The sequence below is a fragment of the Ixodes scapularis genome, unplaced genomic scaffold (assembly GCF_016920785.2).
Source record: "Ixodes scapularis isolate PalLabHiFi unplaced genomic scaffold, ASM1692078v2 PGA_scaffold0__279_contigs__length_252992795, whole genome shotgun sequence".
Classification (NCBI taxonomy): domain Eukaryota; kingdom Metazoa; phylum Arthropoda; class Arachnida; order Ixodida; family Ixodidae; genus Ixodes; species Ixodes scapularis.
In genome coordinates this window covers 69,369,188-69,396,903 of record NW_024609835.1, presented here as the reverse complement: position 1 = coordinate 69,396,903, position 27,716 = coordinate 69,369,188, and the positions used below count along the sequence as shown (strand labels likewise).

Below are 27,716 nucleotides of genomic sequence, written 5' to 3'. Positions count from 1 at the left end.
AGTTGTCCTAAGAACTAAACGCACTCTTGGATACTTAAAACGTAACCTCAGACTCTGTTCGCCCGACATCAAAAGGATAGCCTACACAACCCTGGTTCGTTCCCAAATAGAATACGCATCATCGATTTGGTCACCATTTCAAAATTATCTCTCTAACAAACTAGCAAAAATTCAAAACAGAGCACTAAGGTACATTCAGTCCGACTTCTCCTTCTACACTAGTATCACTTCACTTCGTAATCGGTCTGATCTCCAAACACTTCGTTTTCATCGAAGGCTCTCCCAACGTGCCCCTCTTCATAAAATATCTTATCACAATCGGCAGGTGAAAATTGCCCTTCTCAGCGTCCCAAATCGAATTTTTGCTAGGGTTGACAATGTGTGTCAAATCAAAATCATCCGCACTTCATCCTTGTTTTTCGCAAATTCCATGCTACCTCTTGATATTGATAATTGGAATTCTTTACCCAACGACATTGTACTAGAAATTAACCCATCTAAGTTTTGTGAGCTTGTCAGTGTTTTTTTTTCTTATGAAATGAACGAGTTATAAATTTGTACAAAGATTTGTTTGAATTGATTTGTCATTTAACATTTGTACCATGTTTTATTTTTGTGATTTTTACTTTTGTGTTTAAACAAGTGACATTTAACGTACCCTCCCTTGTGTAATACCGGGACACGGGTCCTCAAGGTAAATAAATGAAATGAAATGAAATAATAACGCGAGGAAGGTCCATGGCTGGGTTTGCATCACTGTGCAGCCTCATTTGTTTACGCTACAAAATCACTCTTGGAACTTATTGATCACAGCTTGTATACAGCAAATCTAAACATATATTAATGTACGTATATCGTTGATTGATACACACTTTGTATGCAGTAAATTAAAAAAAAAGAATATATCAATGTGTATCTCTGCTGCCCATCCAAGCCCCTATATTGTTTTTGAACGAGTGCTTTGAGCTCACTTGCGGTTACCGTCTCCATAGATCCGAAATCTTAACAGTACCAAAGGCGCGTTTCAGAAACGTCGTAGAATCTCTGCGTTTGCAAGCAACTAGTACCAACGAACACTAATATGGGGGGGGGGGGGGGGTGCGAGGGAGGCAGTGAACGCCGCACACGTTTGTCACGTTTACTCGGGTAGTGGTGGTGGTGTTTGCCTGATGTGAGGAAAACCTCACGTCAGGCAAACACCACCACCACCACCGCCACCACCACTCGGGTAGATAAGACAAGAATCATGTAGCATTATAATACATACAAAAATAGACATATTCTAAAAGATAAAGTAACGGTAAAGAAAAGTTCAAGCGGAATAAAAGAAGAGTGTGGAAAGAATAAAATGTTGTCTTACATTTACCCTTCCCCCGAAGCGCTCACTCTGTGCATTGAACTCCTCACTGTCGAGTGCAGTTGAAAAGTGAACTTAAAAACCCCATTCAACAAGTTGCGTAAAGCGTTCTGACTAAACAAAGTACGAGAGAGCTTTGGTTTACAAAATGCATTAGTGGCAGAAGCAGTTGGGGACAAAGAGGCTTTCTGATGGTGAAATCCATTTAAATATTTAGAGTGGTTCGCGATCGCTTTTTTGCCTTGTATTTTGCTGCGGGTGCCAGTAGGAACTGACATACACTAAACTACTAGTTTATAGCGCTTTAGAGTCTCGCTTAATCCACCAACGAATTTCGCAATTAAACAACGCGTCCTCACTTATGTGCGTTCTACTGAGCGGTTGAGAGCTCTTTAGATGAAAGAGACGCGGTTCATCGTGGATACACTTCCTCCTTTCTTTTCTTTTGTGCGTTTTGATAATTAGCTGCTAAAGGATAAATCCTCCCTTGAGCCCCAGTGCACAATTTTTCCACTTTTTAAGTGTCGGTATAGTCAAAGGACTCATGTGGTATAGTTTATGCGCGAAACTTACATGAGGGAACACGAGCGCTTCCTTTATTAATAATATCCCCATCGATCGAGCGCTCGGCAGTAAAAGGCTGTCAACAAGAACGTCTACGCTACTTTGAAGCCTCCACTTAGCAACATAGTTCGCTCAGGTATTATAAAGACAAGCTATAAGCGACCGGCTACCTTTCCCCTAATTGCTGGCTTCAATTTGTGTGAAGCTTATGAGCAGATTTTTTTCAAATATGGATTTAACCGCAAATTACCCGAGAGACTTGCGCGCACGGTCATCGAGGTCTTTCATGTGTACAACGCAGCGCTCGCAATTCAAGCCATTAGTAATTTAGATGTAAGAGAATTAGGAGAAGTAAGTATATCATTCATATTTTTAGTGTAGTTCCTGTTTTCCCACTCTGTGAAACGAGGAAGTCGCCACTTAACGAATAAAGGGTCTCGTGATGACTGAGCCCAAATATGAAGTGTCTGAACTTTAAACAAGCGGGATGACGGGACGGTCGGTTGTATTTTTTTCTGATTCACGATCATGATTTGAGGTTTATACCCTCTGTTTCAGATGCTAAAACATGCTGTTATAAAAGCCATCTGATATATTCTACGTTGACATCGAACAAGCGTACAATCTTCAAAATCAGTGCAAGAAGCCTAGAATTATCAAAATATTTTCCGTACTACCCCCATCTTTCTAATACATGTCTGATTCCTTATATATATATATTATAGTTACTTTAAGGATTGTAAATACCAATAGGTACTTTGAAGATATGTCTGGCTTCACAGAATACTTTTTGCGCGCCGTTAAGGTATGCTCAGAAAACAACTCATCTCATGGTAAGCATATGGTAAGAATTGCGGCGGCGACCATTCGGAGTGCACGCAACATACCACGTTTCGACACTATACTTGTTTTTTTTTTTTTGCTTTTATATTTATATATGTAGTTATATATTTTATTTGCACATTTGTTTGTTTATTCATTCATAAATCTTTTTACGTATTTATTCCTTTTTTGCTTGCTTGTTTGTTTCTTTCTTATAACTGCGTAACGAAAGGCTGTTCGTGCATTGCAGGGAGTGCTCAGCGGAAACACCTTAGCGCTCCATGAAACTTAAACCTCCTCTTGGTCGGCCATAATTAGGCGCTTGGTGGTTCCGTGGGGGATTTTAATACGTCCATATTTGCAGAAGAAGACGGGTATTGTATTTTTTTGTTGAATGCAGTAGTACTCCTTAAAAATACATCATATTCTTTATTGCGCGATTGAAAAGTATCCGCAAAGGTAAGCCGCTCTACGGTGTGTTTATACTCGCGGGTTCGCGGGCGGATCCGCGCCGGCGGCGAGCGGATTTTAGAACCGGGTGGCAAAATCGACTCGTCGCTGGCGGCAAATCTGGGTATGGGTCCCGGACCGATCCAGATTTTTCTCCAGCGACGAGGGAATTTCGCCACCCAGCTCCAAAACCCGCTCGCCGATTGCGCGGATCCGCACACAAGCTCGCAAGTGTAAACGCACATTTAGAGAAAAAAAAAAAGGTTTCCAAAATTGCTAGCCACAAGAAAGGGCGCTGATGTCTCCCGATCGTTCGTGCATCAAAGAGATTTGCAAAGACAGAAAGTGTTTGAGATAAACTCTGTTTTTATTTTGTTTTTAATTTCAACACCGTTGCCGTCACGCATATTTCTATGTAGTTTTACCCAATCCCACCAAAAGGTATGGAAATATAACCTGTTCCCGTGTGGCCCTGGCTGTCCGCTTAGTCCATGACGGTTGAAGGTGGCTACTAAAAACAACACTTAATGAGAACTGTTTGAAATCTATCAACTTCATAGCCTAAAATATTCGGCTGTATCAAGTTTGAGGTTTCTTAAAACAATGGCTAGGTGGAGGCTAGAGCAGGGCGATTGATCGATTAAATTACCGAGTAATCGCGTGATTCTTTAATAGCGATTAATTTTATAAGCGTCTAATCGGTAAATTTTTGACGAAGCAAACGAAAGAAAGCAAATCTCGTGACATAGATGATTTACAAATAAAGCAAATTAAATACGTATTAGATTTACTTGCTCCTATACTCACACATATATTTAATCTAGTGTTAGAAACAGGTACCTTTCCTTTACGAATGCAAACCGCTAAAGTAACCGTGACTCATAAAGAAGGCGATATAAATTATCTCTCCAACTATAGGCCTATTTCTGTTCTTCCTGTATTTTCCAAGGGACTTGAGAAAATCATTCATTCACGCTTAATTAACTTTTTCAACAAGCATATGTTGTTGTCTAATTCACAGTTTGGTTTCCGGAAAAATATGTCAACTGAGATTGCGCTCATAAAGCAGAAAGAGATAATTATTGAAGCTTTTGAAAAAAAAAAAAAAACTGGTTTCACTCGGCATTTTTATAAATCTTTCTAAGGCGTTTGACCACTTGAATCATAACATCTTAATTGCTAAGCTTGACATGTATGGTGTTCGTGGAACAATGTTATCACTAATTAAATCGTATCTCCTAAACCGTAAGCAGTGCGTATCTCAGAATTAATTCCTATCATCTACTGAGGATATTAAATCAGGCGTCCCACAAGGCAGCATCTTGGGGCCCTTATTATTTATTATTTATATGAATGACGTTTTCAATATCAATACCGAAGTACAGTCAATAGCGTATGCTGATGATATAACCTCGTTTTTACTGGCACTGACCCCGACAAACTTATAGTTTCTGCTAACTATTTTCTCTCTTCCTTAAAAATATGCGCTGACTTGAACTGCTTAAAAATTAACGCCAATAAAACGAAGGCCTTATTGTTTAGACCCAGAAATAAAATAGCACGTTTGTCTACAAATCTTTAATTGGGCGGAAATAATATTGAATTCGTTCAGGAAATTAAAGCTCTGGGTGTTTTCTTCTCGGAACATCTCACGTGGGACCAACACATAAACCACGTTGGCATGAAATTAAACAAGCTTAATGGCTTGATGAATAAACATAGACATATTTTTCCACAAGACACAAAAAAACTTTTATAAAATTCTTTGTTTCTGCCGACTCTCCCTTACTGTCATGTCATATGGGGAACAACTACAAATCAAAACATGTTAAAGTTACTCGTTGCACAAAAAAGGGCTCTACGTATTATAACTAACGTTCCATGGTTTACATCAACTCTTAAGTATTTTAATTAATTAAATATTATAAATGTGTTAAAAATGCATGATTTCAGACTAGTTTCTCTTTACAAAAATGCAGTAACAATAAACAACCCACCGCTGCTACAATTATTTAATCTAATCAAACACATACCATCGTATAATATAAGACAGCCCGAAATATGGAAAATACCAGCCGTCAGAACCTCCTATGGACATCAATCTATACTTCATACCTTGCCTGTTCTCCTTAACAACCTCGCAAAACAAAACATTACACCTGAAACATCAACAAGACAGTCCCTCAAGTCCCATTTCATATTTTACTGATGCGACGTTTTTGAATTTTTCTTTATGCTTATATGGTTTCTCGTTGTAGTATTTTTCTGATGTGACCTTGTTGTATAGTATGTACGTATGTCTTTTTTTTTGTGTGCATCATGATGTCTACAATTTCATCACCTTATGTTTTGCTTGACTAGGTATGTAGGCATGTATGGGATGTATGTATGTGTCTATGTATGACGTGTTGCATGTATAGTGTGTTATTTATGCTGATTCACCAGTTATAATATTTGCGTTTTCATTACTTGATTATTACCTGACCCCGTATACATTTTTGTGCGTTTATGTCTGTATTATTGTCACTCTACCTCTTCCTTGGTTAGAGTTTAAATGTTCTGCTATGCTTTGAGTGATTATTTAGTTTGAATTTTATTGTGTACTCTACGTCAAGTGCTGGGGGGCAGGGGCCTGTCAAGCTGCAGCTGCAGCTTTTTTCCCAGCTCTCCACACTCCTTTGGAGTGAAAATAAACGATTTTATTATTATTAATATAAAGTAAAAAGTCCTTTTTCGCCCAAAATATGCAAAGAAACAAGAGCGATGGCTGTAGCACGGTCGTTCAATGCGTGTGGAATGGTACAGATATTGATCTGAGGAGGGAGGTTCGACGCAGTTATTTCTCATAGCCGTCGCGGTTGGCGTTGTGGATACCACTGATGACCGCTACCATCGCTCGGTGATCCGTGAAGTAAGTGCGTGGGTAAGCGCAGTCGAAGTTGCTAAAACAATCCAACATTACGCGTAGCAACAGTAATGTTTGAAAACGAGTCTATCAGGCAGACGACGGGAAGACTCTCTGTTCGTTCCGACGTTACTGGTGGGATGCAGGGAACTGCGCGCCCGACGGGAAATCCCGACTTCCCTGGCCTCGCGCCAAGAGCGGAGAGAAGGGTTTTTCCACAGCGACGCGGGGACAGACCACGAGCTCGAAAACTCTGCAAACTGTACACAATAAAGCTATCGCTTTAATATGAAACGCTTTCACCACGCATATGTAGACGAACACACTTGTATGAAGAGCAAACTTTAGGTCAAATTTTATGATAAAGTAAACTGTAGAAGCGAGATTTGTAATTCCAGACAACTGCAGAACAGTACACGTGCCCCGACCACTTCAACGCCGTTCGAGTTTTTTGGCGCAGCAGAGGCTATGCACAAAGAAACTGAGGGACAGAATGATACAAGAGCGCGTTGATAACCTCCGGCCAGAGCGACCACGTCTGATTGTTCACAATGAGCCGAGAAAGTGAGGGAGAGGAGGGGACGAGAGTGCGCGGGAATGACATAATGCCGAGCTTTGGTTGAAATGATTAGTCGGTAGACCTAATGCTAACTCCGTTTGTCTCAACTGCACACGTCGGACGTGTTGGAATGCTAGAACCAAACGCCGGACACCAGCTTCCAGAGTTGTGAAGGGCTGTTTAACTCCGTCGTAACGTCAACGAGCGCACGCGCTCGTTCACGCTAGCTGACGCTGTCTGCGAACGGTGTGTCTATACTCCAACGTCAAGTTGAACGCGGTGCAGCGCAAGCAGCTCGACGCGCCACAGCGCAGCTTACGGCGGACTTCGACATGCTCTACGTTCAACGTTGGACGACGACGTCGCGGACGGAGGCTATCCCAGAAGCCCTCGCGTGAATGCCTCATTCGGGAATCCGGTTGGAGGGGTCGCCGGGGCCAGTCGGAGTGTGGTGCGAGATGCTCATTTCTGGGGTCTGAACCTGTCGTTCTTGCCGTGTGTCGTGTGCTCTTGTCGTGTTCCTGTGTTGGTGTGCGTATTGAACGGTCTCGCGCTTGACTGGACGAGCGTGTGCGTGGACGTGGACCGCTCCGAGGATGCTATGCACTCAATTCTCGATAGGCCTATCGACCTAACGAGCCGGTTGGGGTGCCAGCAAAAGCTGGAAGCTCGATGACGCTCCAAAGTCAGGGTTAATTAGAATTAAGGACGACCTATTGTGTGTGCTATTTATAATGATGTGCTAGTCACACTAACCGGCAGTCGTTCCCGATCGAAAAAGCGTCGCCGAATGTACGGGAACGGCGGACACAGTGAAACCTTTGAATTATTTAGCCGGCCAGAAATTTACAATTGGGCTGTTTCAGCTTGTAAACGGTCTCAGCTTGTAAACGATGGTAGCAGTACGCGATGACAATTGGACTGAATCCTGTATTGTTTGCATTTGCTTTGTAAAGTGCGTTACAATTTCGAACGCGTACATTGCGTAATTTAGGTATCGTCCGCTGTCTTCGGTGTCCGTTCCTTAAGTCAGCGTGAAAGTCTGCTATGATAATAACAAACCGGCTATGTGTAAGAAAGAGGTCTTTGTGGAATTTTGAGTGCATCGATTTGATTGAAGCATTCCGGCGAAATCGCCGGAGTAACTTGGCACGGTTCCGGCGAACCTGCGAAGCAGCTAGGTTCGACGGACGCGATGTCAGGCTTTTTTTTTTCGTTTTTTTTTTGTTGACATTTGTGTGACATTTAGGAGAAAATACATGCTGGTTTGCACTCATTATCACCATCATTTGCTTTTTTTTTTCTTTGAAACTGCTAACCGCTACCCGCGAATGGTTGTTTTGAAGCGTGACATGACAAAACGAGGACGAATCACACTGATCGATTGCCTTTAGGCTAGGTGCGCAAGCTACCGCCCATAGATAACGCCTAGAGACGATGCGGTTACCACGGAGAGGCGCATGCGCAAAGTGGGGCAGTTCGTCGGGGCGCGCTGGACCAGCATTGGTCTGCACTGGACTGTATAAACACCATCGTTCGAACGCTTCTCGGCGCGGCGTAGTGGCCCACGAACGTCGGTCTGCGCCGGCGCGCGTTGCGTTCGTCGACGTTGGAGTATAAACAGCCCTCAACGCGTTTGACGAGTGCGGTGAAGACAAAGGATGCCTTTCTCTGCACTGCACTCTCCGAACCCGCTCGAATGAGAAAGCCAAACGTTGGACGCCGACGTTTCGAGTTCTAACGTGTCCGACGAAGGTAGTGGAGACAAAGCCAGGTAGCTTTAGGTCTACCCACTAATCATACCAACGACAACTAAGATTTCTGACGTCCCGCGCCCTCTCGTCTCTTCCTCTCCCTCAGTTTGTCGGCTCGTTGTGAACAATCAAAGGAGGTCGCTCTGGCCGGAGAATATCAACGAACCCTTTCGCCTCATGCAGCTAAAGTAAGAATCTGTGATTGTGAGCGCCTTCGAAATGTTCTTAAGTACACTTACAGATTCATTCATAACCCAAGTCGTATGTTGTGTCGTTTATCACGCCTTTTGCAAAGGGAATACAAAAATATATTTTCTGAAATTTTAACTATCATGCTTACAAATGAAATCAACCAGACCGATTAATCGATTAAAGGGTCGCTATTAATCGGGTTAAAACTTTTAATCGACGCCCGGCCCTAGTGACGGCTCTTATAAGTAGAATACACGAAATGATCAGAACTCCTCATATAATCAGTCTGGATCGCGATATGCTTGGTAAAAGTACCTTCTCTTCTTTCATGGACGCGGAAGTGCGGGCCTCTGCGAGGGAGGAGAGCTTGGGCTATTAAGGTCGCACATGATGATTTCCTCGTATTTGTTCAGTTCACTTGAAAACAAAAGCGTTGATACTCTTTCAATATAGTTCACGCAAAATTATTGAGGAGATTTTTTTTTTTTTAAGCATTACCGGGTAATCAACTCACTAACGCTTTTAGCGTGAGGCATCCCCTCAGAGCTCCCGGGGAAGTTATGCACGGCAGACTGTTTTGATACCAAGAAAAAGAATACACGTCGATCCTCGTTTTGAGTGCGTTCTCTTGTATACTAATATTGGAAGTGTTCTGTTTTTCGTGTAAACCTTTTTTTGGTTCGTCCGAGTTTTACTTCAGGCCTTAATTCTGACATCTCTTTATGCGCGAGTGAACATGCTCAACATCCGTGAAGGATAGCGAGCCAAAGTAAAGAGCCCAATCTCGGCTGCGATCAAATAAACAGAACATGGTCGCCGAAATGTTTTTTCTTCTTTGTATCATATCCCTCTCTGCGCACGCACGCACGCTCATGCACACACACGCACACACCGACACAAAACCTAGGGCACGTCCTGGGGTTCATTCAACACAGCATATGTTTTTAACTCCGGAAGGCACGTGAATTTTCCCCGTTAGCCCCGCCTTCCGGGAAGTACAGGTTTATGTTCACGAAATGAGAAGTGCCTCCCCACCATCAAGAAAGTAACTATTATATAGTAATTTTCACTGTGAACCGAGCAGGTGAAGCTCTACATAATACTTAATAAATGTTTTTTTTTTTTTTTTTAATTTCTGCACTTTTGACTTGAAGGCTGCGTTAAACATACTCATCGAACAAAGAGACATTTAGGCCAGATCGACGAGGATGATGCACAGTAACAAAATGCTGAAACGTTTGACCCATTATTGAGAATTTATTGGTCAGGACGGTCCTTCGTTTTATTTTTTCAGCGCTAATATTACTATATCTCATGTTTGCTTGCATAACATGTTTTGGACCAGAAGTATGTGTGCTCCTCTAGTATAAATACGGTCTGCAAGCGCAACGTCACATCGAAATAACTTTCCTTTTTCTGTGAAGCATCTGTTTCTTCTGAGCATTAAAAAATAAAAAAAAATGCTAACATGGATCTTGCAGATGTTTTCTCTTTTATATTTTCATGTCTCTTAAACGGTCATCAAAAACCTTTTTTTTTTTTTTAATTCGTGATCGCGTTTTTGTTTTTGAAATTTCGGCTCTAAAATAAACGCCAGGAGTGCCATAAAGGGGTCGCCTTGGCCCCGTCTCGAATACCGTCTTTTTTTTTTTTTTGATATTGTAAGCACTTAAACATAAAAATGTCCATCGACAAAATCTACCTGGCCGGCCACTGGATGCACCAGCCTCGTATTTCTATTGGTATTATCATGTAACACAACTTTACAAACACTGCTGGTTCAGGAAATTTGCCTCGCTAGATTATCATCCTTTAGGACAAACACAGAGCCAGGATTTTCTAAACAAGTAAGTGCCTTTAATGCTATACGAACTAGTCGATTAGTACGTAACATTGAAGAGCTTGGCGTGTGTTTGTCCATGGGTGGCCTCGGCCCTGAGAGGACCCCGGCTACTCGTTGTCGTCGCCCTGTTTAAGCTTGGGCGTTACGTTTTTGGTGGGTTGCGTCGCGTATTTTGGCCACGGGCTGCGCTGCGCGTGCCAGGCGCGCCCTCTGGCGTGTGCTGTACAGTGGTGTTATCGGGGAGCCCACAGTGGTCATTCATATTATATTTGATGGCTTTTTAATACCTCAGTTATCACTAGTTAACAGGTCATTTGTGTTTAATATTGCCACGCACGTCGGCGAGCGAGCGCGTGTGTGGCCGAGCGGTTATCGCGCTTGACTTTCGTGCGGAGATTCAGAATTTTATCCCTGGGAGCGACGCTTTTTAGAGCGCAGCTCTTAGGCGCCCGTTTCCGGCTTGAGCGGCGTTGGCGTCGGCGTAACCAAGGTCACCCCAAAGTCACGTGACCCCCCAGGTCATGTGACCCCTCCCAAGGTCACCTCAAGGTCATGTGACCCCCGAAGGTGAACCCCACATGACCCCCCAAGGTCACATGACCCCCCCCCCCCAAGGTCACGTGACCCCCGAAGTCCCGTGGCCCCCTCCCCGAGGTCACGTGACCCCCCCTCCCACCCCGAAGTCACGTGACATCCCCTCGAGGTCACGTGACCCCCTCCTCCCGAGGTCAGGTGACCCCCCGAAGCATATTAAAGAATGAGGGGAGGAGGAGGAGGAGGAGGAGGGGTCTACCCTCCCATCAGTACCCTTCCCTCCTTCTCCTCAAGAGCTGCGCTCTGATTCGGCGTTACAGGGAGTGGTAAACGGCTTTCACTTTTTTTTTTTTTTGTATCCTTTTAATTTAGATTTCAAGTAATTTCAAGAGCCCTGTTGCATGTTCGAAGTCCGGATGCTCTACTCACCGAACCTTCTAGCCGATTGTTCTAGAATCTTACGCGTGCACATAAGGGGGCTACGAGTGGCGAGCCGGAGTGAATTTTCGCCCCAGTGCTCGATCCTGCTGTTTCGCCGACATCGACGCCTGCGACGGTAACGTTCGTCTATTTTATTTTGGGCGCAAGTTTGCCCCATTAAACGTCAGGTTTCTCCAGTTAACTCACCGCCTCATCTTTTGTCATTCGTAGCAATATTAGCTAGTCGAGAGCCCAGTATTTCCCGACATTTCTGGCGTAGTTCAATTTCGTCTTCATAATTTTCCAATAATGAACAGTGTCATGCTTAAGCTCTGTAGTTAATATTTCTTTACACACCAGTATTGCTGGAGCTGATTTAATTAGTGTATATTTGGCAATAAGAACACTAATCTTTTTTTCATAAGGCGGCAGTCTTGAAAATTTGAGCGATGTATTATATTGATCAGGAGTACGTTGCTTTTTGAGTGAGCTGCAGGTGAAGTGTACAATATCGTTAGTAAACTTACGCACATTAGTCATGCGTTGAGAAAAATGTCAAACCATATCCCTTGAATTTATAGACCTGCTAAAAGGACTCTTGAGCCCATCTATGCTTTTGTTACACAACAATTTGAGAATAGTGTAAAAAAACAATACTTTAAAGTGACTGTAAAATTTAAGCTTGTTAAATTCAGAACGATTCGTATACTAGAAATAATACTTTGCATTTAACAAACGCATTGCATATATTTCTCGCTGACATATAACTTTGTATGCGTGTGTTTGTGTTTTAGGGAAATTATGGACTGCGCCAGAATTGCTGCGCGCCCAGGAGCCGCCAGTTAACGGCACACAGAAGGGTGATGTGTATTCTTTCGCCATTATTTCTCACGAGATCGCCGTTCGTCAAGGCGCTTTTTACCTGGGCAACATCGACATGAGTCCAAAAGGTAAGTTCACAAGCGTGACGTACCGATGTCTAGACTGAAGGAACCATGCTCAATGGATTGTATCGAAATTTAGATTGCGTGAAGCTAGTGTGATTAACAATAAGACGAATCAATGTCTATCTCCATTGTAGAGGAGCCTTGTGGATATCGCCAGGATGGTCCTAACGACGAAATATTCAGCCAATACTGTAGGTGCGCTCTATTTAATCCAGTAATTCTGGGTGACCATATTAACAATTTGTTGAATGAAAGGTGGGCAAGAGGGAGGGAGGACGTAAAATGAACAAAAGGCGCCTTTTAGAGTTCAAATTTTATATGAAACCATCATATTTCAAATAACCAGTAAATTCAGGGCTGCAAGATATGTTAAGGAATTTGGGAAAACAATAATAAAACACAGATTGTTTGTTCGTGGCAAACGATGGGACAGGGAGGTTAATAGCTCATAATAAATTTGACACTAGTATTTTCAAGCCGTGTCGAGATAGTGCGCGAATGCCCGCCAACTAAAAAGGGCCCATTCTGTGCTACCGAGGCTAAATAAGTTTAGAAAAAACAAAACGACGTATTCAGCTCGCTGGCGTTCGCTCTTCATGTGGCGTCTCAACAGTGACTAGCACAGCGTGCGGGTGGCCGTGAAGCCGGGTGAAGTTTTTTGGTTGTTCGCCGCGTATCCGCTCCACAGACTCATGCCTTTCGTGATTTTGGAAATTAAAGTAGGCAATAAAAAAAAATAGAAAAATGCCTGTAATTTAACACTAACAAAATATTTAGAAACACCGCCGTGAGTATAAAGGTGAAGTAATGACGTGAATTGTCATATTCATAACGGTACACTATTCCTTTGCTGTACATGTATGCGGATTTCGTCTGGTCAGACAGTCCACGACTGAAGACGTCGTTCATAAAAGAAAAGATGGCATAGCCAAGAAACTAAAGCACACTATTCTATGTATGAACATTGATTGTATAAATTTATAAAATATATTATTTACATTTATTGCATTTCGACACCGAGTAAAAAATTGGTCTCAAAAGTTAACTTCTTTTTCTTGGTGGTATGTAGTTGTCTACTCAATATTTCAGGTCCACTATCGTAAAAGTTTGAAATAATTTCAAACTCTACTCATTCAGATTTCGATAAATAGCTTCTATTTAATGTTGTGGGCTTCCGTGTGCGCATTAAATTGTATGATTCCCTCACAAACGATTGTAGAATAGGAGCATTAGAGCTTCAAAAATGATTTTTATAATGCATGTTTGATTTTTTTTTTTGTTAACCATAAAATTAAACGTTATGTAGGAAAGCTTAACCTCAATGCGGTACTTTTGTTGTGTTGAAAACTGTAATACGCAACCGAATTATTTTGTAATCTCAAATCAGTAGAGCTAAGAGTATATTCACAAGTATATCAGTGTTTGTGCATGTACTGTTAGCGCATTCATCTTGCCTTGCAAATGTATAAAATAGGCATCTGTAACACAATGAGTTGAAGACAAATGAAATAAGTTCCTTCATATCTTGATCACTACAAACTGTGAACCCCTCCCTGAATAAAGCAAAATCAGGTAAATTCTTCAGAGGAATGCGTGAAAAGTCTTGAGATTAAAAAAATACATTCCACGCTGTACAAATATATTAATATTAAGGTACAAAAGACGTGCACTCGCTAAAAATATCTTCCTCAAAAGACGTTGAAATATTGCGCCCGCTTTGATCATCTCACGAGCAAGCATATGGTTAGATGAAAAGCAAGGCGCTCTTCAACCATGTAATGCCTGACTTTAGAACACAATATAAGACAATAAAATAGAGCACAGCAAAACACAGCACAACACAACAAAATACAACAGAATACAACACAATAACATACAATAGAATACGAATCAATTCAATAGAATACAATACAATTCTCAACACCATACAATAATCTACAATAATATAGAATACAATAAATCTGTATCCTAACCTTATACGAAAATAAACGAAATCCGGGCAGACAAGACTAAGAAGACAGGCGCAATCTTCATGTTTTTTTTTTTTTTTTCAACTCTGCATCAAGGAATAAAGCACAAATCTTGTTGGAACGCCGTCTACCTTACGCCATATGCTCACTTATGTTCTGAGTAAACGTTCCCACAACGGGGTGGCGCAAGATCGCTGTCGTGACCTAAGGAATTTTCAGGTCGTGTGACTTATTCCTGGGGGCATGCGGAAAGATCATCGCAAGTAATCTGACAGATACAAGGGTCACAGCCATCTTCCGATATGTGGACGATTTTTTAGTACTTTGTGACACAGAAGGTGACGACCAAAGTGAAGAATGCAAGGATACTATTCTGCAAGTGTTTCAAGAAAGTTGCCCCGAATTGGTGTTCACACATGAATCACCTGTGGACAAAAATATCAAATTCCTAGACCTCGCGCTAATTTTCCAACAAGGGCACGTTTGCTGGAGGTACGAACCCCGGTCAGCAAAAGGGTTTCTGCCGTTTACCTCTGGCCACTCAAGAACTATTAAGAGAGGTATCGCCAGCACGGCGTTAGTTTCTGCCTTAAACAAATCATGTAAACACCAGATAGGGCAGAGCTTTGAAAAACAGATGTCACGATTACGGAATTCAGGATACCCAACAAGTATCTTGGTACCCGTTTGTGAGACCATCTGCAGAAACTTGAAGAGTGCAAAGTCGGGCAAAAAAGTAAACGAGGAAACCCGAAGGAAGATCGCTGTGCTACCATACGTTCACGGGATTACGCACAAATTGAAAAAGATCGCCGCGAGGAATGAGATCCAAGTAGAATGCTCCGCGTCTAACAAAGCGTACTCCATGTGCAGACGAGTTAACAACAGAACAGGCAAAGAAAAAACGTGCGACATTGCCCACAGAACACAATATGTACCATGCATGACAGGAGTGGTTTACAACAATCCCCTTTCATGCGGGAAGTGCTACATCGGCCAGACGGGCCGATGCATTAACGACAGAGCCCGCGAGCACGCAGCATCCCTTAAAGGAACGTCGGCAGGGCACCTTGCAGCTCATTGCAGGACTTGCCACTGCAGTGCAGCGTTCAAGGACATAACCATCCTAGCCAGTAATAACAATACTCATGCGCGCGAGATGCTCGAAGCGCTTGCTATCGAAGAACAAGCGAGTGGGTGCGTCAGCACCCCGTCCATCACTATTCACAAAAAGGAGAGACAATATCTACGGTGCGTCACGGTCCAGAAAATGGCAGTATGAGCTTGCGGCGGGTGAATTTAAAATATTAGTTTAGGTTTAGGTAATGTGAAAATTTTGTAAACACACACATGCATTATTATATTAGTATAATAGGTTTTAATATGTAATAATTTTTGTTGGTGTCTGAAAACACGCAAGGAAAAAGAAGTTCCCACTAAATAATCGTTGGTAGTCAGCTGTCTATTCTCTCCTGTCTCAATTTCTCTATATATTCCCCTGGTTCAAGCTGTCAAATATATATACAAAATTATAAACCAAGTTCTTCTTGGAACTGCGTAGTAGGCTGGTTGAACAAAATTCATCACACCGAGTGCATCTCCGAGCTTTGGGACATGTGTGTCATGAATAAGCCGAGGTAATTTTACTGGAATTTTTTATTAATTAAGCGAGGTTTTTAATAATTTATTTTTTCAAGTGAAAGATCTGTGCCTCCTATTCCAGACCTTGATTATACTCGAACAAATCACTTGCGTCCTGTAATTAAGAATGAACTTTCATAATAGATAAAAACCATATTCTATCAACCCAGCTAGCTTAAGAGACCCTTATATTTATAAACAAAATATTTTTGTGTTGTGGGTTTTCTTATCTTAGACGGCAGGATTGTTTGCAATACGCTAAAAATACGCGAATATTGATGCCATGAGATTATAAATCTTCGTATTCTACCATGCCTATTTGATGATGATGTTCTTCTCAAAATTGGGTGTACAGTGCGTCGTCTCTTTGAATGAAACGGGAACGTGCCATAAGTGAAAGATAAGCAGTGATCTTGATCTAAACTTCCGGCCAGTATTCCGGCTATTCCTATTTGAGGAAGAAGGACCGTACTGGTGCATGTAGTTCGAATAATTTCCTGCAAACACGTCCCATTTTAGCGATTGCCAATGCTGGTCATTCCCATTCTTGCTGTCTTGTGATGTTCCTTCTTTGCATCTGTTTAATCACATTTCAAGGAGCTGGTATTGGTTTCAACGACGAAACTCGTAAAACTAACGTCATCCATGACTTCGAAGGCGGACACTAGCACACCCGTAGTGTAATCGTACGTCTTCCAGTTTCGCTCGTGTCTTCTTTCCAGAGGTCGTGGAGCAGGTTATGTCCGAGTCGAAGCCCCTGTTCAGGCCAGTCTTCGACGAGATGGACTGCCCCGACGAGGTCCGACTCCTGATTACCAAGTGCTGGGCTGGAGATCCCGCCGAAAGGCCCGACTTCCAGACACTCAAGTCCCTTATAAGGAAGCTCAACAAGTGAGTCTCATAAATTAAAAAAAAAATTAAATGGAAACGTTATAACCGCACAATCTTTCTTGCGAAACGTTGAAAGTTATACGCCTGGTTTTGATAGCGAACTGTACAACACAACGAAAAATATTTTTTTTATCTTTATTCCTATCAAGCTATGAATCTGGCGCATAACATATGTGTTCAGATATATTATTTTTTACATATAAAAATATAATTGCAAATGTTACAGCCCTTTTCCCACACGCACTACCTATGTCGACGCCGGAAATAGCTCTTACCTTGCTTATGCAGCGCTTATTTTTCGCAATATTAGTGATACAGTGTTGACACAGCGCTGCATAGGTGCTAAGGTGACATGTGCACGTTACTTAAAAAGTAACTAAATACCATCACTCGTAACTAGCTGAAAAAGTAACTCAATACGTTATTCGTTACCGATTTTCAAAAGGAAGGCGTTACGTTACCTCAGGAGTAACGAGCTATTTTTCTCGTTACTTTGACGGTCAAATACACAACTGATTTTGTATTATGGTTTATTGTTTTCTTTTCAATAGTTGTTGCACTAAAGGAGTATCTTCCTCTCAAAGTTTTCATTGGTTATGTTTTCCCGCTTCCTTCAGAATACATCTCGGGCGAGTCTGAAGAGTCATTCTACTGGCGCGTTCGAAGGGACGGCAGTGTTGTTGTGCGTAAAACTTTAGAAGCAGAGAGGGAAGAGAAAAGGGTGGAGTCTGGGATTTTCCTTTTTTTTCTTGCTTTTTCTCTCTGCTTCTAAAGTTTTAAGTTAACAATGGGATTGTACCTTCCCGTGTTGCCAACCTCCGGATTTATATTCGGTCTGTACACGATTTTAGAAAGGTTCAGCCACCATATACCTGATTGTGTTCGCTGAGTGAAGGACATTCCCAGCTTTAGAGTTCGACTGGCGTGTTGAGCGATAAAAAATGCTGTACTGTCATACTGTTAACATTTTTTTTTTGTTGGGGGGGGGGGTTACTTATTTTCTTTTCTCGTAATAGATGCATACTATGTTAGTTAAACGAGGTTGTTTAAACGGTGTTGTTCACGTTACTCCATAAAAGTAACAAAATATCGCTACTCGTTATTTGACCTTAGGAGTAACTAAGTACGTTACTCGTTAATTTTCTAAAAAAAGTAGCTGCAGACGTTACCCGCCGCTACCCCAAAAAGTAATTTGGCAGAAGGAACTCGTTACTAGTACCGCGTTACCTACATGTCTGGTGCTAAATTATGTTGAAACCAGTACTGCATCAGCGCGGTCTCTGTTGTTGACTTGGCTCTGAAGTGCATATGTGAACTGGTGTTAACAGTACTAATGCATTGCTTCAATAATAACAAATGAACGAAAAATTATCGCAGTTTCTGAAATAATTTTAATGCGTAACTGGAAAAATTAATTTACCCTCGAGTCTGGTGGACCTGATAAAATTGAATTCCGTCCATCAGAGAATCCGAGAGTGGCAACATCCTGGACAACCTTCTGTCTCGGATGGAACAGTACGCCAACAACTTGGAGTCTCTGGTCGAGGAGCGAACATCTGACTACCTCGAGGAGAAACGCAAAGCTGAGGATCTCCTTTATCAACTTCTTCCCAGGTAAGCGATAATTTCAAGATGTGAAGTCATGCTATAATATGCAATAATGAAAATGCTGTGATGGACCCAGAATCGTATAACGTGCTTTAGTTTCCCTTCATTAACATTTTATTTTGTGTGAAAAGCAGAAATTATTTTCTCTGTAGGGAGATTTCTATAAAATCGTTTCCTTTAACAGTAACATGAACGGTATAAATTGTTTACCATTTTTGATGAATAACCCGAGGCTGGAGTGACAAAACTAGAAACATCAACCGCGTAAGAGGTAGAAAAATGTGACGGGATGACGAAGTCTCAAATTCAGCTATTCAGTAAACTACTCTAGTACACATTCTAACCTCAAGGTCGCCACCCTTTCCACAAAATAGATCAGAACATTCACTCAGCTCAAACCCACAACACTTCGGCCATGCCACTTGACCTTCCTTCTCTGAACAAATGCAGTTAGCGCACGTCGTCCTGTAACCTCAATTTGATGCTTACAAAGACGAAACTGGTACGCTCTACGCGAAGCAGATGTGTCATTGACTTTAATTTTGACACTTCCCTCTAAAACAACCCACAAAAAACACTTACACATCTAAATTTGCAGGGAGGCTTTGGAAGCGTCACTGAGTTGCTAGGATGCTTGGCTTATAAAATTGCCTAAGGTTTCTACTCTAATGGTTTCTCTTACCACTAATTTCATGTCATTGCCTTTCCTGTGGAGTCAGAAAGAGTAGTAAAGAACAAAAACAAATCACCTCCTGGTACTGGATTTTAATTTGTACGGCGGTCTTAATTCGGACTGACGACGAGCCAGTGACAAAAAAAGTCGACAGATTGGAGGTCAAAATGACACCAGTAGATACCGCCGGGGTGACTCCACATGAAAGAAAAATGAAGCATAGGTTTATGCGGCCCATATACGTTTCCGGTTGTATTTATTGAGTCTTCTGGTCGACAGAGCGAGTCGTCGTGCGTGTGCGTTTCGCCAACAACAAAAACTACACTCATAGCTGCGCATCTGCAAGAAAACTAATTGGGGAAAGTTGTGTACGCTGTTCATCATCATGGTGGAACGCGGATTAGCGGAAGTTAAAGAGTTTAATGGAACCGCTCTTATCTGTAGGGAAGTTAAGTTCTCTAGAGGCCGTCATATCAAACCATGGGGAAAAAAGCATTGAAAGCTGCGGCTCAAAGGGAGAGCAGTGTGGCGCGCCTTCCCTTTCAATTCGTGGCCCTTAGAAAGCGCGACGCTGTTGGATTGGTTCACGATAACCAACAACCCGCTCTGGAGGCTGACGTCGCCCCCGAGTTGGAGTTCGCACCTTTTGTCTGTTGGTTTCGGTGTGCCAGTCACGTCAGGGATTACGATTGCAGTAGTAGAGTGCGCAGAAGAAGGTTTAGTCGTCTGAATTTTAACAACGGCTATATTTTTACGTCAATAGTATTTGCAGAAACGACCGGCAACAGATTTCTGATTAAAATGTGTTAACGATGGAGATTATTTAAAACAAGAATGAGTAAATTTTAGTAAATTAATTCGATAGTTCTCACTTTACACTCATAACCCATGCACATCTTCGGTCGCTATCGGCATCCTGAAGAAATCACTTTGTTATTTCAAATACCTTTAAAAAGAGTGCCATTGATGAAACACCTTAAATGATATCTTCAAGGTGCGTCAGATTTTCGTCCTCGTGAAGTTTACTTTTCTCCCCTGAAAATGAAACCCACGATGTGTTCATAAACCACACAAAATTATCGAAATCCGCCACGTCGATATATCGCATTTATGAAGTTGTACTCAAATTGCCAGAAAAGGGTTACAAAAAATGCGTCCTTTTTATAGCGGCGTGGTTTATCTAAGAAAAAGTGCCGCAATCAAAATCACAAATTGATGGGTTCAAATCCCAGCCGAAATTCGCTTAATCTAGTGCAGGCTATATGTGACGATGGTGACGTGTAACTGAGATACAAGCAGAACGTTGAAGACGAAGAAAAAATCTAGATTTATGTTCCGCCCCTCACCGGGACTGTCAAAAACATGTTTGATCATTATTCCAGATTTTTTAAATTTTGTTTTATTCAACTTGAAAAATATAAGAACCACAGCTTAAAATCTTTCTTAGCACCTTCATTTAGAAAACAAACAGCGTTAATAAATATCAAATAGCTTTTAGCATGAACCACAAATTAAAACTGAAGACAACATAGACACGTTTTATGCTCCAAAGCATAAAACATAAAACATAAAAAGACATCACATTTTGGAAACAGCACTTTCTGAACAGTGCCGTAGTGGGTATCACAGTAAACCAATGAAGCCACCGCAGTTTCGTGCCAGACCAAATTGTTTCCGCTCGATGTGTAAAACTGCTAGATCGAATTCGAAAATTTAAATTTAACAAATAACTGGCAAGCCAAAATATGGAAAAGAAAATTGTGTTCGCTACTTTCGCTTCCGAGAGATGGCGCAAACAGCGCGACCGGAAGGGTTTACGGCGTATCTTTTTCCCCGCGTGGTTTAAACCCTGAAGTAGCTTGAAGCACGGAAGCTTTCCAATCAAGCTTTTTGTTAAACAATGACAGCGAGCATGCAAAACGCTGAGAAAGACAAACTTAGTTCAGCCCAAACCAAGGAAAATACCTAACAGAAACATACACAAAAGAAGTGCGGCTTCACGAAATTACGTTTCCTGAAGGGGCGGAATTTTGAAAAGCCGCAATCAATTGCTCTGATCCGGTGAAGCGTAACGACGTTATAAATTTTATATTGGAATAACACGGGCGGTCTGTCCCAATTTGTATTTCGTTGTGCAAAGGAACCTGGGATGAAAAGGGAAAGCGGCGGAACCAACCCTTGGGTGCTTCTTTAAACGTAATGCAGAATGGCAGCTTCACTCCGTCTTTCTTTTCATACTGTTTATTTCCCTGCATGCTTTGTTTTTTGCTTCCATGGTAAATGAAGACGACTAGGCTAGCTCGAGGAGTTTTGTTCGTTAGCTTCCGACTTTGGATGGGTGTGTGTACAGAATAAATAGTTCTCAGTCGTTCTTATGTTTCTATAATTATCACTTTTCTCCTAGAAACACCACGTGGTTGGTTTTGACGTAAAACGTAATATTTCTTGTGGTGCGTTGCAGGGTCGTAAAAGTAAAAAAATGTACCTAAGATACAATTACAGTTACTCATACGAAGAGGTACCTAGGTGCGTACCTAGGTACTCGCTTAAAAATATACCTAGGTACAGGTACAATTACTTCAAAGATACTTTCCCTATTCATTTTCCCCAAATTTGTCAAAACATAGTGAAAATAAAGCTTTTCATACTGGGATACACACAAAAACGAGTTCGATAAATGTGCTTTATTGGTGTCAATTCGATAAATAAGGAAAACCGTATTGACATATTGACATGAGCATTTCAGGACACGTTATCTTTGCTCTATTTGACTTTAGAACCAGGACCTCCTCGAAGTGTTCATCTGAAATCTCCGATCGCAGTTTAGTAGCAATTGTTCCTCCTACGCTAAAAACGTGCTCCACCACCGCGCTGCTTAGAAGCCCAGTGTTGAATTTTAAGAACACGCTTTTCAACAGCGGCATGTGCTTGAGACACTCCAGACTTCTTGTCTGAGCAAGTTCGGTGTACTGTACGAATTCCTGCTCCCATGAAGCAGATCAGGACGATGTTTCGCAGCTAAAGAATTGCTTGCAGTCTTCGTCGTCACTACTTCGTTCGCCTGACAGGGCTTTTTCTACAGTTGATGTTTTCATAAGTTCGTTCTTTAGGTAATCCCCGGCCCGCTTCCGTTCCGCTTCGTTGTTCATCCACGCTACCTTAAATTTTGAATTTAAAACTGCAGATATTATCAAATGTTTTTGTTCTTTTATATATGCAAACCTCTTATTGATTGGCGCGATTAAGCTATTGACCACCGGGCGGCAGTACCTGAAGTCCTCCGTCAGTAATGCGGACATGCTGAACGGCATCCGTAATCCACCATTCGCTTGAATGAACACCGCCATTCGCTACAAATGTCGTTTCATAAAACATGATGGGTGCGGCTTCGTTCACTAAATCGTGATTCGATCACGTCAGTGCCTCCCAGGTCGTACCCAACTCAACGTTAATCACGACACATGGAAGTGTGTTAATACTTCAAGATCTATAGTTTCTACAATTTTGACGGAGTGAATAGAAAAGCACCTGTAAAAAGTAACTTCACTTAGTTACAAGTTGCTGGAAAATGTACCTAAGATGCAGATACACACAGATACCGAGAAATGAAAGTACCTATACTCCGCGACAACTTTTCTTGGCAATGCAGTGGAAGGTACAGGCCCGCGTCCCCTCTCCCATTTTGAGTGTGCGCGGGCTCTCCTCCTCTCCCCGGAAATGGGGGAGGAGGAGAGCCTGCGTACGCTCAAAATGGGAGAGGGGACGCGGGCCTGTACCTTCCACTGCATTGCCAAGAAAAGTTGTCGCGGAGTATAGGTTTGTATCTATAGTACAACGAAAGTACCTAGATACCGATGTCCAGTTACTTGTACCTTGGTACTTTACAACCCTGTTGCTTTGCAATTGCAGCAACCTTTCTGGGCCTGAAGGGCCTGCTCACTTGTAGATTTGTTGGGCCACCAAACCAAAAATGTTTTAATGGGCCATTCATATACCTTTTTTTCTCGAGCAATACCCTCAATTCTCGTGAAAAGGGACTGTGGGGTTGCATTCTCGCAGAGCACGGGGACAGCGATTGACTGCAATGGGGACAAAAATGGTAGTAATTTACGGGACAGAAATAACGTCTTCACGCGAAATTGTTGTCTGCTCAAGTCGCATTTTTACAAAAAATTGCGTTCTCGACCTTGTAATTCACTGATTTTATTTTTATGTAGAAATCGATGATTGACTGTATGTGTGCTCTGCAGAAAAGCAGGTGAATGGGCCGTATTCCTAAGAAGTGCGGTTATTACTCGAGCAAATACGGTAATATGGGCCTACATGAGATCATGTAGGCCCATATTACATGAGATCACGTGGCTGACGATATGTGCGTTTTATCTGCACTAGGAGTGGGTAGACGCAAATTTGTTTCCCACGCGTTATCAACATGAACCCTCAAGTGCAAAAAGAGGACAGTTTGACCATGTATGATGTGAAATCTACCTGATAATAAGCAGGCAAATCGCACGTTTATAGAATGCTGGCACATTCCAGATTGCTCCAGCATTTTTAAGCGTGGGCCATTAAAGATACGTGTCTTTAATATCTCTGCTAACATGTTTCCACACCCTCAGATACTGACTTCTACTTAGTTGTTTGTAATTAGCCTGAGTCTTCTTTGTGTGCAAACATAAAACTCAAAGGCCAACCACGATTTGCAGACACGTTCGAGCTACGTAAAATGAGGTCATCGCGAAGTGTTTTTATGGCCTGTCTAATTGGGACCACCTTCGGTTGAGCTTGCAAAGTTGAAGCTTGCCTCTCACGTAAGGCCTAAGAACAACACGCATTATGCACTGCTTGAGATAAGTGGCAACAAATGTGTATAAAACTCAGACCAGTTTCTTTTATATAAGAATGATATATCCCGATCCAAAAGTCCATGAGACTTTTGTGAGTGTTCATCAAACTTTCTTGATGGCTCATCAAACGTTCTTGATTGTCCACCACACGACCTTGACGGCCATCAGACTCTTCTCATCAGATTCCCATCAAATCTTATTTGATATCCCATCAGATTTTCTTGGTTGCCCATCATACCTCTTAAATGTTCAGACACTTTCTTGACGATGTCTGCGGGACCATAAGACATTTTTTTATGGCGGCTTACGGATCGTTAAATGCTGAAAGTGGCCGAGAAAATACCAACATGGTGTTGCTGGTAGCTCATAGACAGTCAAAACACTTCTGGTGACGGCCGATGGACCATCAAAACGTTTTGATGTCGACGAGTGAGACCACCAGGATATCTCAATAGACTATCATAATTTGAAGAAGTATGATGTTTCTCATGGCATCTTTCGGCGGTGGATAGAACTTGGCCATATTCGGGACTTCAAGCAGAGGTTAAGACGTGGCGCAAGGATCTTTCGTCGTAGCACATCTGAGGAATACTTCCAATGTGGAAAGCTAACAGTACTGTGTTTAAATGAAATAACGTTAATTTTGTCATAAACCGCCTCTAACATCGTCCTAGGGTACTCAGAATGACCCAGGTATGAATTTGCCAGCATTGTTTCGTTATAAATTGTGCCCTGGTTCGTCATCGAAATGATTTGTTGATATATATAGCATTTTTACGATTTAAGTGTCAGAGACCGTGTCGAAGAAAGCGCTCCGCTTGACCGGAAATTCTGTGTGGACAGCCAAGCAACAGACGTCTCTGAAACAGAACGTTGTGGAGTCTCAAAAGTAGCAAGTTGATTAGATGCATTTTCTCTTCCGTTTGTGTTTAGCAGTTTAATCATTCAATGTTCAATCATTTGTAAATGTAAATAATATGCCGTTATAAAAGTCCCAATACAGATTCAGCTTCAGAGTTTTCGTAAAACTTCCTAACGCTTCGGAGGTTTTTGTTGCCAGACACTAAACACACACAAAAAAGTTTATTTGTGTGAGATTAATCGTTTATCTTTTGACAGTCCGTGCATGGTTAGAGATTCACACCTACCATTCGACCAACAGCCCGTCAAACCATCGGGCCGTCACACATCCCAAAACGCCGACAAATCATCAAACCATCACAATATCAAACCACGAGGCTATAAAGCCATCAAACCATCACGCCGTTAATTGCCCAAAATACGACAGACGATCAGCCTGATGAATTATTATAGCAGTTTTATGGTCCATATGGGTAAGAATGTTTGGTCGCGTTATACTGCCGAAGCAGTTTGAACTGCTTCGATTTTTTATTTTATTTCAGCGGCAAAAATGTTGCTCAAATTTGTTTTACACCAATTCTACACAAATCGTCATCGCACCCGAAAATGGCATTCGTTCGTTTTGCTCTTTTTTTTCCCGCAGATCTGTAGCGAGTCAGTTAATCAAGGGCCAATCAGTACGAGCGGAATCGTACGACATCGTCACCATATACTTCAGTGACATCGTCGGCTTCACATCACTTTCCGCACAAAGTACTCCTATGCAGGTAAGATGCTACTGTGTCAAGAATTTCAGCCTGGCTTTAAAAATTTATATTAAGAATGTTGAACTTTGCTTTGAGAAGCGAGGAATCAAATATTGTTTTAAGCTAATCGTTTTATATGTGATTGATTCCACCGCGGCACGAGAAACGCAGTCACTGCTCGCGCAACACTGTGGGGATATCTTTAGAAAACACGATTTTTTCATTAAAAAAAATACGAAATTCAGACGACACTGAATACGCCTGTTCGATTTTCCTAAAACCCATGCTTAAAAAAAAATCACGTTTTACAGAAGTGTCTGACGGAATAACGTTTTATACCTCTTTCTCATACATCTGTTTCAATCCTCGCCACGTTCTTCTTTTTGTATTGACTTAACACAGGAAAATGCCCATGATGTCGTTCTGCTGCGGTAATTGTAGTAGCCTACCACAAAGATATTTTTAATAATATCGAAAGTTCACTCTGCTCACAGCCGACATTCGCTCGCGAAAGATTTGGGAGAGGGAATCGGTTGCCACTGAGCAAGCACATTCCATATTCTCGGAACGACAGAAAATACGGAGTTGCCTAGGGTGCTAGCAATGCCATCCGCCAGTGGCTCTCTCGGCAACGCGCTCGATGGGGTCTTTTGTATTGTTAAAGACTGTACTACTTGCAGTTCTTTGTTATGACGACAAACTGTATTTTATATTCATGACTTATGTACCTACAAGACAAAATTGCATTATGCGACCATATTGAAAAAAAAAACTTCCTAAAGTAAAACATGCGCTTCAGCAGACATTCTTTAGGAGTGAAGGGTACAAAAGGGGCACCTGTTCTCGGGGGCGGGGGGGGGGGGGGGGGGGGTTCACGTGACGTCGGGGGGGCTACGTGACCTGGGGGAGGGGTTACGTGATCTTGGGGGGTCACGTGACCCCCCCCCCCCACGAGGTCACTGGACCTTGGTGTGGTAACGTGAGCTCCGGGTAGGCGGGTCCACGTGGGGGGTCACGTCACCCCCACGTGACCTCGGGGGAACGGGGGTCACGGGACCCCCAGAGAAATTGTTCCGGTAGATATAGCAGGGAAATTTTTCCGCTAAATCTAGTGGGGTAATTTTTCCGCTAGATTTATCGGGGAAATTTTTCCGCTATATTTAGGGGGGAAATTTTTCCGCTAGATTTAGTGGGAAAAGTTTTCCGCTAAAGTTAGAGGGGAAATTTTTTTGCTAGATTTAGCGGAGAAATTTTTCCGCTAGATTGAACGGGGAAACTTTTCCGCTAGATTTAGCGGGGAAATTTTTCCGCTAGATTGAACGGGGAAACTTTTCCGCTAGATTTAGCGGGGGAATTTTTCCGCTAGATCTAGTGGGGAAATTTTTCGGCAAGATTTAGCGGGGAAATTTTTCCGCTAGATTTAGTGGGGGCATTTTTCCGCTAAATTTAGTAGGGAAATTTTTGCGCTTTCCGCCTAGAACGGCGACGCCGCTCTAGCCGGAAACGGGCGCCTTAATGCTGCGCTCTAAAAGAAGGACACCCAACACCTTTCAATGGCAGTCGCTACGAACTGCACTCTTCCAACCTTCCACCATTTGGGAATAAATTTGTTTTTGTATGCTTGAGTCTCTATTCCGGAATACTTTTTACCGTTTTGCAGAAGTATCTCAGGGATATCCCGTTACATAAAAGACAAATGCATCTCAGTATCTGTAGTTGGACCTTAAATACATCCCAATATTTGTATTCCGGAATACTTTTTGGAGTATTTCTGCCAAGTCATAGGGCTATATGCATGAATCAAGGTGCGAGGCGTTCAGTATTGTAGAATTAATCCCCAGCGTAAGCAAGTTTTACAAGGTGCAATTTGGCGCTGCGATTGTTTCAACGCGGCAAAAAGCCCGCAGACACAGTACGCTTTTTAGCTGGCGTCCACGGAATTCATCTCTTGCTGCACGAGCGCCGTTGAAATTGCGGAACGACTAAAATTGCTGCGATTAGTTAATAATGTCTCCTTGTGAAATGGGCTTAAAGAAGTGATGTAATGGTGTTTGTATTTTGCGCAAATACCGCTTAGAACGGGTCCCTTACGTTAATGACTTGTAGAACGCACGTTCGTTTTTCACCACACG

The 27,716-nt window shown here is 42.2% G+C and overlaps 1 protein-coding gene across 1 annotated transcript in view; it reads left to right on the top strand.

The window, feature by feature from the left end:
• LOC8043725 (atrial natriuretic peptide receptor 2) overlaps positions 1-27,716 on the top strand; it is a 122,721-nt gene that overhangs the window by 62,178 nt on the left and 32,827 nt on the right. Inside the window, exons 3-6 of the mRNA XM_040215781.3 lie at positions 12,195-12,350; positions 16,681-16,849; positions 18,314-18,463; positions 25,482-25,605. Of these exons, the coding sequence (XP_040071715.2) occupies positions 12,195-12,350; positions 16,681-16,849; positions 18,314-18,463; positions 25,482-25,605 (599 nt within the window). The remainder of the gene's footprint in view (positions 1-12,194; positions 12,351-16,680; positions 16,850-18,313; positions 18,464-25,481; positions 25,606-27,716) is intronic.